We start from the raw sequence: 12596 nt of genomic DNA on the forward strand, positions 1-12596 counted from the left end.
ATAATCCATTGCTATATTCTTGTGGAACTTATATGATCAATTACAAATATGCCCTAATGTTGACATGCCTCTTTCGCTTGTTCCTCACAAATGCAATTTAATGAAGTGTTATTGTCTATGTCACAAACTTAAACTCTGCTTCTAACCCTAGTTAGTTAACTATCCTTAGCTAACACTAACTAGCACTGGGATTGGATTCCATGGCAACCAGGCTGCCCAATAGACAATCAAACTATTTATGGATAGTCTCACTTGTTAGACAGCCAGAAATAACTTTGATTATGTGTTCAGATCATGGTGTTTACTGGGTCTAGAGACTGTGTCTAACTATGCATCATGACCATGAGAGAAGCAACACTGTGACTTCCTGTTACTAAAAATCTGAAGCCAGGGCAACCTTTGGAAATCTATTGAAGGATAGCATTGCATTTTATATGCTTTGGTGGTATGTACTGGAAGTTACACAAAACCCAATTCCCTACTATAGAAAATGGCTGTGGCACCATTTTGCATTGACTTGATGACTTTGGCTTGGGCTGCTTCATGTGGAATAGTATCTAGTAAGGAGCCTTACTGATAGAGATTTGGGTAGACTTTAAGTTGATGCCATAAATTGTCAACTATATAAGTGATAAAAATAATTATGGCTGCCCTTACAAAATGGTTAAACAGTTTGTGAGCAAAAACAATGCATCCCCCCCCCCCAAAAAAAAAAAATAGCTGTGAAAAATCAGTTAACCTTTTAAATCTTTCACTGCTAGGGTTGTAAAAAGATTTGAAAATGATAAATTGAAACACAGCATTTTTGGGTGCTGGGAGATCAAACAATTTAGAGATTAGATGAAATAGAGTACTTGCTATATTTTAAAAATAAAAGTAAAAATATTACTTTATTACACTTGGTAGGTGTGAAAATATAGATACAAATTGATAGTCGTCAAGTTTATTTTATTAACATTTTTAATAAATTTCATGACATATTCCAAACATGGAACTAGAACATAAATGCGAAAAATGACTGTACGTAGGCAACCACATACAGTAATTACAGTTTCCTGGCTAATTAGACACATTTTTGTATTATATTATTAAGGGCAACTAATGAAATGAGCCAAGAATCCTCCCTTATCCTACCATTATGCCTAATAGAAAATTACCCACTGTACCCAATAAGCAGAGATGCTCAGTCCCTGACAGACATAGTCCAGGGTCTAATGATGATATGACAGAGGCAGAGTTATGCTTCTGCCTTGCACGATACCAATTCATACCAGGAATTGAAGCAGTGATTGATGAATGTTCTCATCTCATGTTATCAGACTTTCACTGCCCATGGTTCCTGGAAGAATTTAATGCAGAACATAGCATTGCCCTTGCCATTTTGTCACGGGAGGCCAAGTTGTGGGGTACCAAACATCTCTGTTAAACAGTAAGTAAACATATCTGCTAAACAGTTTTAGATTTATGTTATTTTATTTGAAAGGCAAAATAAAAATTGTAAACTACCCTGTCTAGACATGGAGTTGAGAATAAAGAGTTTAACAGGATATAACTGTAAGTATATATATATTATTATTATTATTTTTTAACTGAGGGTCATCTAGTAACATTTCTTTCAAATACAATCTATAAAAATAGCAATGTGATCATAACAATGTTTAACAAAAGATAAGAAAAAAAAAGACTTTTCATGAAGATTGACCTTAAAGAGCAAAGCCTGGGGATACTTATACTAAAATGAGAGAGAAACTCGGTTACTAACATTCTTTATGTAGTCTACTTGCAACACTTAACATAATTTCTTAACTTTAAATTAGAGGACTTTATTCATTTCCCCAACAGCAATTTGAAAGTGATAACATTTTGATCACAAGTTTGCCATTCAGTAATTTACATTGGGGTCTTGTACAAGGCATATTAGTATAACTCAAACCCTTTAACCCATTTGTCACCAATACATTAATGTGTGAAATAGTAGGCATAACAATAATTTGAAACACGAGATCCATTGCTAGCCTACAAATATAGGATAGAACCATCATTTGGGGTATAGTTTTCTATTCAGAGGTACTTGAAAATGGCAATATATTAATGTTGCATTTTCAAAATAAACCAATAAATAAAAATGAAATCTAATATTACGAAAGAAGCAGAAAAACTGTTTGCCACATAAAGCAGCATTGGTAAGCATTCTGGTGGCATTTGTAGCTATGCAACTACTTTAAATGCTAAAATAATATAAAACATATTTATATGTGGGTGTAATGCACACTTACATCTAATATCTGTACTGATGCTCTGTATATTGGTGTTGCTGCTGTAAGTTGCTGTACCAATCAATGTAAACAACTGGAATCAGTACATTTGTTACCATTTTTTTTTGCAGTCACACAGTGATTTAATGCCTGTGCTTTTACTATAGGACAAGAAAATTCCATAATTGACTTCATTCAAAACATGCTGTAAGTGTCATTTTAACTCTGCATACTATCGATGCTGGATGTGGTCAAAATATTCAACAAACCCCTAACATTTCTACTGTATCATAAATGTGAAGTAACTACAAAATGGTGTTTCAGACCAAAGTAGAAACTTTCATAAGGAGAAACTTAAAGTAAAATACCTTTATAATTTTGCCTATCTAGTGTAATATGTAGGTATGCATATATTCCATTTTCCAGACATGAAGTACATATTTTGCCAAATATAATTGACTCAAATGGAATGTACAAGTGCTCTTAAATATTGCATATTGTGTCTACTGTTAATGCCCATTTACTTTGTGCAAAACACAGCGTGATAAGTAATCATTCAGGTTGAGATTTAAATACCCGTGGTGTCATTTGCATTTCACTTGTATTCATTTTGCCTTTTAAATATATAAGTATATTTCCATAGTAAAATAAATTTGAATTAAATAAAGCAAAAATGTGGATGTAAGACTTCTTCTCCTTAAACGTGTTCAGTTGTGCATACAGTGCAGATCAGTTTTGGGATTAAATGGCTAAGCATGACACAAAAATACTACTGGCAGCACTGCCACCCAGTCACTATTGTAAAGTTTTGATTCTAATAAAATTGAGCTCTTAATACTACAAACAACTGTATTTATGCACTGTGGTAGCACAAATGTATTCTTATGAGTATATGTTTCAAATAAATTATTTGCCTTAGATTATCTCCAAGCGACTTGCAGCAGTCATATATGTTTATTTTGTACCTGCCCTTCTTTCACTTCTTTTTTAATGTGTCATAGTCATATTTGTTTTGTCATAACTATAACAATGCTAATTCACCCTCTCAAAAAACATGCCTAACATACTCAATGTAAAAAATTATTTTATTGTTAAACAAAAGTTAATGAAAAACAATAATTTGTTGGTTGTATTTGTGTAACTCCCTCCTGAAAGTCAATACTTGGTTGAACCTCATTTTGCTACAATCACATCTGTGCTTTTTATGTAAATCTCTACAATGACTTTGCACATCTTGATACTGCAATGTTTCATCCATATTTGAGTTATAATTGATGATATTCTCTAGGCGATGACCAATGATGTCTCTATGGACATGCCTACCTAAGTCCAAATGGTAGGTACAACAAAGAGTAGTTAAGAATAACAGGGCTGTAGGATTTCCAGACCCAGAAAGTAGGTACAGGCCAACCAAACCAATATCATGGTGATACACAAGGAACAGAAAACTGCAGTGGTGGATGTGATACCTCATGACCATAACATCAAAAACAAGGACAAATCAGAGGTTCCTTTGAAGAACTTTCAAAATTGTGGACAGAGGTTTGTGATTTTTTTTATTCAACAAAACTGCTCAACTTAAAAGTGTTAAAAATGAATATTTTTTGGGGGGGAGAGGGTCACTGTGTGCTACTACTATGTTAATTAAGGGGAATTGTCTCTTAATTTTCACCTGTGTGGGTTTTTGTATACCTATGTAAACCCGTAGCTTACTGACTGCTCACTTGAAGTTGCTTAAAAGTAGTCTCTTTTAAGTAGAAGTTCAAAAACAGGAGTTTAAACCAACATGTCTGAATGAATCTGCCCAGTGTCCCTACCTCTGTGGCAGGTGTGAGTGAGTAAATTCTCTGTTAGCTCATTTTGGAGATCTGAAGAAGCATATTGCTACATTGAGACTGATTGACAATCTTGGAATGGGTCTGCTACTCACTAAGCAGAGTTTAGTGGGGGCCTCTAGTGGGGTGAGAGGAGATAAGACATATGAGGAATAGGCACGTAGCTTGTTAACAGTTTCCCTTGGTAGCAAGGGAGGGGGGAGAAGAAAGATTTAGCTAGTCCTGACCTTGTGCAACCTAACAGATTTGCCGTTTGAGGGAAGATGTTGGGAGCATCATCTCAGTAATATCTGTATGGGAGGAAGCTGCTCCTTCTAACAGCTGCAGACAAGGAGATGCAACAACTAAAGAAAGCTAATGTAAAGAAAACTTTGAGGCCTGATGGTATTTACCCACGAATACTTAAGGAGCTAAGTGTGGAAATAAGTGAATTTGCTTTTGCTTTCAGGAATCTTTTATTCAGAAATTGTAATGGAGAAAGGCAGATATGGTTCCTATATACAAAAAGGGTTAAAAATGCCTGGAAATTATAGACATGTGAGCTTCTGTATCTGGGAACGTATTTGTGGGATAATATTCAGGAATTCATTTAGATGAACATTGTGATTAGCAAAAATCAGCATGGGTTTCTGAAAAATACGTCATGTCAAACTAACTTAATTGCATTCTACAAAGAAGCACATAAGTAGAAGTATAGATCAGGACGTTGCAGTGGATGTGATCTAAAAAGGCATTTGCCAAGGCATTTCATATGTTTCCACACAATAGGTTAGTTGTTCTTACTAAAAGAAATTGGTCAAGATGAAAATTCTTGTTTTTGGGTAAAACATTGGCTTAAAGTTAATCATTTCCACTTCATGTAACAAGATTAATGATGCAAAATACAGCTGACTCAAGTCTTAATTTACGCTAAGCATACGACCCTTGAAGCTAGGACATCCTGTTTGTTTTAACACTCATCTATTTCAGACAGTTTCACAGTGTTTAACTTGCATGAAAAATCACAAGTTAGTGACTGTACTGACCAGGGTGCCACTTTCTAACAAAGGTTAGGAAGGAAATTCCAAAGGTAAGGAAAGAAATATCATGGGGCTATATTTTCTACTAACTGTTCTGATTTATTGGCACTCACTGCCCATGATTTCCTACTGTCCAAATTAAAAAGGTTTTACTGGTATGCTGAGATTACCATGGGTGTGTTGGAGATGTAATGCTGTAATTAGAACATTTTCCTTACACATTCCAAGCTTGACTTTTGCCAAAAACACTTGGTATGTGTATTTCTACTATCATGGCACTACAAAATCAGAATGTAGTGAACAACATGTTCCTTCATTTCTCAAGGTCAAACATGTGAAAATGTTTTAAACTTTAATCTTTTTTATATACCACCGTATTTAAATAAACATTTTTGAATATACTTAAAAAGCGTTGTATATCCAGAATAAAAGATAAACAAATAATACATTAAGAAACTCAATAGTTTTTTAAAAATAAACATATATTTATATATATATTTTTGTACAATACTCTTGTTTTAACACAACTTACCTTTTCCAACTGAGCATTTTTCTTGGATTTATACAGAAATTCTCCAACAGCAACAAAAACTGAGAGAACTAATCCAGCAGCTAAAACAATGAAGATGCCACCAATATTTTGAACTCCAAGAGCACTGGCCTCCTTACTCTCTTCTTCAGGGCATCCATTACCCCGCCACCATTTTTCCTTCATCATATGAAGAATCCCTTCTTCTTGGAGTTGGAGAATAGCGATTGTGATTTTATCTCTGTATGGAGAACCTAATTAAAATAAATACATTATGTTAAAATATATTATAGTATTTTATTTGTACACAATAAAATATAGCACAATTCTCCAATAAATATATCTGTGTCCTTTTAATTTTTTTAAAATTATTATTCTTATTATATGAATAGTTTTTATAATAGTCATAAAACTAAAGATGAATATGTAGAGAAAATACTTGAACACAATTTTTGTCTTTCTATAGCAGAGGACATTAGGAGTTCAATGTTATAGGCAAAGGTAAAACCTCAAATAATAATTTTTGCAAGTTTCTAGTGCATTTTTGCCTCCGTGGTGTGCTACAATCTATGCAGAAAGAGCTCACCAATGTTAAAGACTTCAATAGGCAGGCAAATTTTAAAACCCACAGGGACTCTTTCTGGCCACAATAGTGATGGAAAAGTTGTTTCAAGGGGACTAACACCTGGACTGTGGTATGCCGGAGGGGCAAAACTCCCATGGAAAATTACATAGTTGATGCAGAGTCTGGGTTTAATCCATAAAGGGCATAAATCACCTAACATTCCTAAATTGTTTGGAATAACGTGCTTTAAAACATCAGGTATGATGTTGTATCGATCAGGTAGTGTAAGGGTTACGCCCGCTTCACAGTGACAGACCAAACTCCCCGTTTAACGCACCGCAAACAACCGCAAACAGTCCATTTGCACAACCGCAAACTCCCCATTTGCACAAGGTTGGATACCAAGCTAGCCATGTCCCGTTCCTTGTCCTCACTGATGTCATTGAAGGTCTCTTCCTCCACCCAGCCACATACAACACCAAGGGACCCCGAAAGGTGACAACAAGCCCCCTGGGACGCCTGCTGTGTTTGATCTTCCACCTCCACAAAGCCACCTTCCTCTTTCTTCAGACTCCTCTCTCTGCGTTGCCTCTCTCTACGTTATTATAAGGTGTGTAGTACTATTCCTATCAGTTTAATCCCTGTTACGTCCCCTATCAGGGGACGTGTATATGGCATCGATTTTAGGAACCAGGAGATGGAAAAATATGCTTGGTTGGTCCTCCTACTTCAAATTTGGGGCACTGCGCGTGTAATCTAATGTGACACCAGATAGGAGTGGTGTGTTAAGTAGTACTATTCTTATCAGTTTAATCCCTGTTACGTCCCCCTCATCAGGCCTTTTTTAGTTGAATGTATCGCACACTGCAGGTTCTTCAGGATCCATCCCTCATTCATCTTAATAAAAGTGAAGTAATCTAGACTTTTTTGACCTAGGCTACTTCTCTTCTCAGTGACAATACCTACTGCTGCACTGAAGGTCCTTTCTGACAGGACACTTGAAGTGGGGCAGGCCAGAAGTTCTATCGCAAATTGAGATAGCTCAGGCCACAGGTCAAGCCTGCACACCCAGTAGTCAAGGGGTTCATCGCTATCGATATTTGCAGTTAAGGCGAGGTAGTCTGCTACCTGTCAGTCGAGTCATTCTCTGAGGGTGGACCCCGAAGGGCTGTGGCGATGCGTAGGACTTAAAAAGCTCTGCATGTCCTCCATCAACAACACGTCTGTAAAGCGTCCTGTCCTTGCCGGCGTGGTCGTGGGAGGAGGAGGATTACTTTCACCTCTTCCCCTGTTAGATTCCCTTTATGCTGTGACATCACCCTTATACGCTGTGTAAAGCATACTTTTTGATTTATTTTGGAACTGCTGCATCCTTTCCGACTTGCGGTAATTCGGTAACATTTCAGGCACTTTCTGCTTATACCGGGGGTCTAGTAGCGTGGACACCCAGTACAGGTCATTCTCCTTCAGCCTTTTTATACGAGGGTCCCTCAACAGGCACGACAGCATGAAAGACCCCATTTGCACAAGGTTGGATGCAACTAGGTTGGACGCATCAAGATTGCCGCGGCGCCGGCGATATTAGAAGATGAAACCCTCTCACATGGGTTTCCCGTGCAGGAGTGAGTCCCCTCCTCCTGCACACTAGCTGGTAATCGGCCAATCCGCGATGCCGATGGTGATGACGTCACGACGTCACAACGTAACCCCTCCCTGCATCCCCCGCCTGCGGTACCGAGAAGAGTAGCTGCTGCTGAAGAAGAAAAGAGAGCAGAGGAGAAGAGAGAAAACGGAGATAACTGAACGGAAGGACTCAGGAGAGCAGAGGAAAAGGTAAGGAGAGCAAAGAAAACTAAATTAAAGGAGAAGGGAAGAAGGAGAGCAAAGGAAAATAAATTAAAGGAGAAGGGAAGAAGGAGAGCAAAGGAAAATAAATTAAAGGAGAAGGGAAGAAGGAGAGCAAAGGAAAATAAATTAAAGGGGAAGGGAAGAAGGAGAGCAAAGGAAAATAAATTAAAGGAGAAGGGAAGGAGAGCAAAGGAAAATAAATTAAAGGAGAAGGGAAGAAGGAGAGCAAAGGAAAATAAATTAAAGGAGAAGGGAAGAAGGAGAGCAAAGGAAAATAAATTAAAGGGGAAGGGAAGAAGGAGAGCAAAGGAAAATAAATTAAAGGAGAAGGGAAGAAGGAGAGCAAAGGAAAATATATTAAAGGAGAAGGGAAGAAGGAGAGCAAAGGAAAATAAATTAAAGGGGAAGGGAAGAAGGAGAGCAAAGGAAAATAAATTAAAGGAGAAGGGAAGAAGGAGAGCAAAGGAAAATATATTAAAGGAGAAGGGAAGAAGGAGAGTAAATGAAAATAAATTAAAGGGGAAGAGAAGAAGGAGAGCAAAGGAAAATAAATTAAAGGAGAAGGGAAGAAGGAGAGCAAAGGAAAATAAATTAAAGGAGAATGGAAGAAGGAGAGCAAAGGAAAATAAATTAAAGGAGAAGGGAAGAAGGAGAGCAAAGGAAAATAAATTAAAGGAGAAGGGAAGAAGGAGAGCAAAGGAAAATAAATTAAAGGGGAAGGGAAGAAGGAGAGCAAAGGAAAATAAATTAAAGGGGAAGGGAAGAAGGAGAGCAAAGGAAAATAAATTAAAGGGGAGGGGAAAGAGCACATGGAAAATAAATTAAAGGGGAAGGGAAAGAGCACATGGAAAATAAATTAAAGGGGAAGGGAAAGAGCACATGGAAAATAAATTAAAGGAGAAGGGAAAGAGCACATGGAAAATAAATTAAAGGAGAAGGGAAAGAGCACATGGAAAATAAATTAAAGGAGAAGGGAAAGAGCACATGGAAAATAAATTAAAGGGGAAGGGAAGAAGGAGAGCAAAGGAAAATAAATTAAAGGGGAAGGGAAGAAGGAGAGCAAAGGAAAATAAATTAAAGGGGAAGGGAAGAATGAGAGCAAAGGAAAATAAATTAAAGGGGAGGGGAAAGAGCACATGGAAAATAAATTAAAGGGGAAGGGAAAGAGCACATGGAAAATAAATTAAAGGAGAAGGGAAAGAGCACATGGAAAATAAATTAAAGGAGAAGGGAAAGAGACCATGGAAAATAAAAAAGGAGAAGGGAAAGAGACCATGGAAAATAAATGACAGGAGAAGGGAAAGAGCACATGGAAGATAAATTAAATGGGAAGGGAAAGAGCACATGGAAAATAAATTAAATGGGAAGGGAAAGAGAGCTCATGGAAAATAAAGGAAAGGTCCCTTTATCCCTGCAGGCATTTTCATGTAAACACTGCCTTTTCAGAGAAATGGCAGTGTTTACATTACAACCGAGGAGCACCTCCAATGACTACTCCTTAGTCTGCCAGTACAGGTACTTTCTGGGTTAGTGCTGCACTGACGTTCAGCACCTGCACGCTCTATTAGGAGATGATATTTAACCATGGCAGTCGCCCCTGACTTGACTCCTTGGCTGACATCAAAATTGAAGATCTCAGCCAATCCAATGGGAAAGCATTGTGATTGACTGAGATCATCAGTTTAGATTATGTTAGCCAATTGGGCGGATCCGGCGCTGGCGGACTTGTGCAGCTCTAGAAATTAGGTAAATTTTTACTACATTGGGGGGGGGCTAAATAGTTCAACACAGTAGGGTCAGGAAAACACATTTGTGTTCCTGATACTGTAGTGTTCTTTTAATACTCTGTTGACAACTTTATTTCAGTTTTAGGAGACATCAAGAAGAATAACTAAGTAGTCAGCCACAAACCTTTTATATATACCCAATGTTTGTGTATAGGTATTTTGTAGAATAATTTAATAACAAAAATAAGTTTGTGAATAGTGAGATTATGAGGTTTATTATTGTTTGCCTTAAAATATGCAATTTATACAGTTAATTTTAATATCGCCTGCTTATTATTTTTATTTTTAGCGCGCGTGGGGGGGGGGGCCTCTTATTTGATTTTCGCCTAAGGCCTCCAAAAGTCTAGAGCCGCCTCTGCATGCCTTTACCTTAACCGTTCATATCTTATGTTATTCACTAGTCTAATCTCATGGGGTGACTCACACTTGATTTATAACTAGTGGTGGAGCTGCTGATATAAATACACAGTTGATAACGTGCAAGCTACACATGACAGCCATCTTTCACAACAATGCACTGCTATATACTCATACCCTCAGTGCAACTAGCCATAATATACGCACATTCAGCCTAGCATGCTCAAATATAACACACTTCTGTCTAAAAAATAAAAAAAAATATATAAATAGAAAAATAAAAATAACTAAAAAAAAGAATGCAGCTTCCGAATGAATCTAAAATGGATGCTGTCCAGGAGGTGGGAGGGTCTGGGAGGGAGGGTCTTCTGCTGATTGGCTGTAATGTGTCTGCTGACTGTGAGGTACAGAGTCAAAGTTTACTCAATGATGACGAATAGGGGACGGACCGAACATCGCATATGTTCGCCCGCCGTGGCGAACGCGAACAAGCTATGTTCGCCGGGAACTATTCGCCAGCGTACTATTCGGAACATCTCTACTTATTTGTTAGAAAAGATAGTGCAAGCCACAGACAGAGACCTAAAATACACATTATATTAGAACCTTTTAAGTGTGGATGAAAACCCTTGAGGGTCACATCACACGTCAACACTGGGCTAGAAGATGTCAAGAAGACTTTTTTTCAAATGTGAAAATATGAAATGAAACAATGAAGCCTAGATAAAATAAATTAGGAATGTATGACATAATGCCTAATAAGAACATGCTTTGATTAGTGCTCTCAAGCATAACATAATTTAATCCCTTTTTTGCAAGAATAGAACATAATGCTATTTATAGATTATCAAACAAAGTGACAAAAAAAAGCATCAGAATGATCCCAATCCACAGTAGCTTCCCAATGGTGCAGCTAGAAGATAATTAACTGAATGTTATGTTTTCTTAAGACCTTATTCACATACTAAGCTTCAATGAACTATTGATTAAAACGGTATTTCTCATGAATAAAAATGATGTTATAGAAAGCTGTCTCAGTAGTGAAGAATGAATCTTCAAACCATTAAGCTGGACTTAATGTGTAAAGATTCCTATTGTCAATATGAATAAGCTGTTGCATTTTTAAGTTTAATTCTTAGTATATTGTTGGTAAATGCTATATAAAAATTATAAATATGCCACTAGTTGCAATGAACAATTATTTAAATGTAACAATATAATATTACACTAATAATAGAACAATAATATATATTAGACTTCTGCAACTGTCCCTTTGTGCCCCTACCTGGCCAGGGTACTATGTTTGGCCTTGTATAGCCCTATTAATCCTTCTTCTGGTCTTTATGTTATGCTTAGCTGTTCATGAAATGTAAATGTTCACTAAATAGTAAACAGTACTGAATTAACATCTGAAATGTAAAATGCATATACAAATCTTTTATATTGGCCAAAAATTATCAATTCATTTTATTTCACTACAACTCATTGTTTAATGAGTAAACTTTTATATTTCAAGGTTATTGCATTCCATATGTTTGCATTTTAGAATTTGCATGTATTAATTCTGAAAGGCAATGTTTACTGACTCAAGCCTGAATTCTCAAGATTCTAAAAATAATTCAAAGTGAAATTAAACTTGTAGACCAAAATAGAATTAAACTATTAATTCATATGGATTCTTATGGAATTTAACTCATTCTGAAAAACTGATAAAAAGAAAGCCTGGTTAATAGCATCTGTTCAAATAAATCACATCATGGTTCATAAAATATCCTGATGGCCATCTAGTACTTGCACTACATGTTTAATACCATGATACACCTGACCAAAGACACGGAGATCTGTTTACTTAAGGTATTACAAATATTAATTGTATTATATATTTGTGATTTAGAGCTATTACATTAACCCATAAGGACCAAGGCTTTTTTGAGATGCAACAGATTTATCACCAAGGTCTTTTCAGCATTTTTACCATGTTTTAATTCCACCACAATTTAATCCCTTCTGTTTGAGTGCACCCATACATATAAAATATATGTTTTAAAGGAGAAAGATTCCTTTTTTATACCTTATCTTTATACACAACTCAATATAATTAGGCCGAAAATAAAAAAATAAACTAATTGATGAATCTATTTTGAGTTAGCTTTTTTTACTTGCACTTGATGTGTAGAAATTATTGCATGTAAAATAGAGAAAATATTATATTTTCCCATTATAAAAACTGGGAAAAAGATAAAAAAAAACTGGGAAAATTATAATGTTTTCTCAGTTTTACATGTAATCATTTCTACACATCAAGTGCAAGTAAAAAACTAACTCAAAAAAGATTCAGCAATTAGTCCTGATTGTCAGAGGAAGCCTGTGGAGGCGGGCAAAACGCGTCACGCATACGTCA

The 12596-nt window shown here is 36.4% G+C and overlaps 1 protein-coding gene across 2 annotated transcripts in view; it reads right to left on the reverse strand.

Moving 5' to 3' along the window:
• GRIK2 (glutamate ionotropic receptor kainate type subunit 2) overlaps positions 1 to 12596 on the reverse strand; it is a 622789-nt gene that overhangs the window by 33435 nt on the left and 576758 nt on the right. For both annotated transcript variants that reach the window (XM_063443553.1, XM_063443554.1), the window contains one exon: positions 5642 to 5892. In XM_063443553.1, the coding sequence (XP_063299623.1) occupies positions 5642 to 5892 (251 nt within the window). The remainder of the gene's footprint in view (positions 1 to 5641; positions 5893 to 12596) is intronic.

The sequence above is a fragment of the Pelobates fuscus genome, chromosome 2 (assembly GCF_036172605.1).
Source record: "Pelobates fuscus isolate aPelFus1 chromosome 2, aPelFus1.pri, whole genome shotgun sequence".
Lineage (NCBI taxonomy): Eukaryota > Metazoa > Chordata > Amphibia > Anura > Pelobatidae > Pelobates > Pelobates fuscus.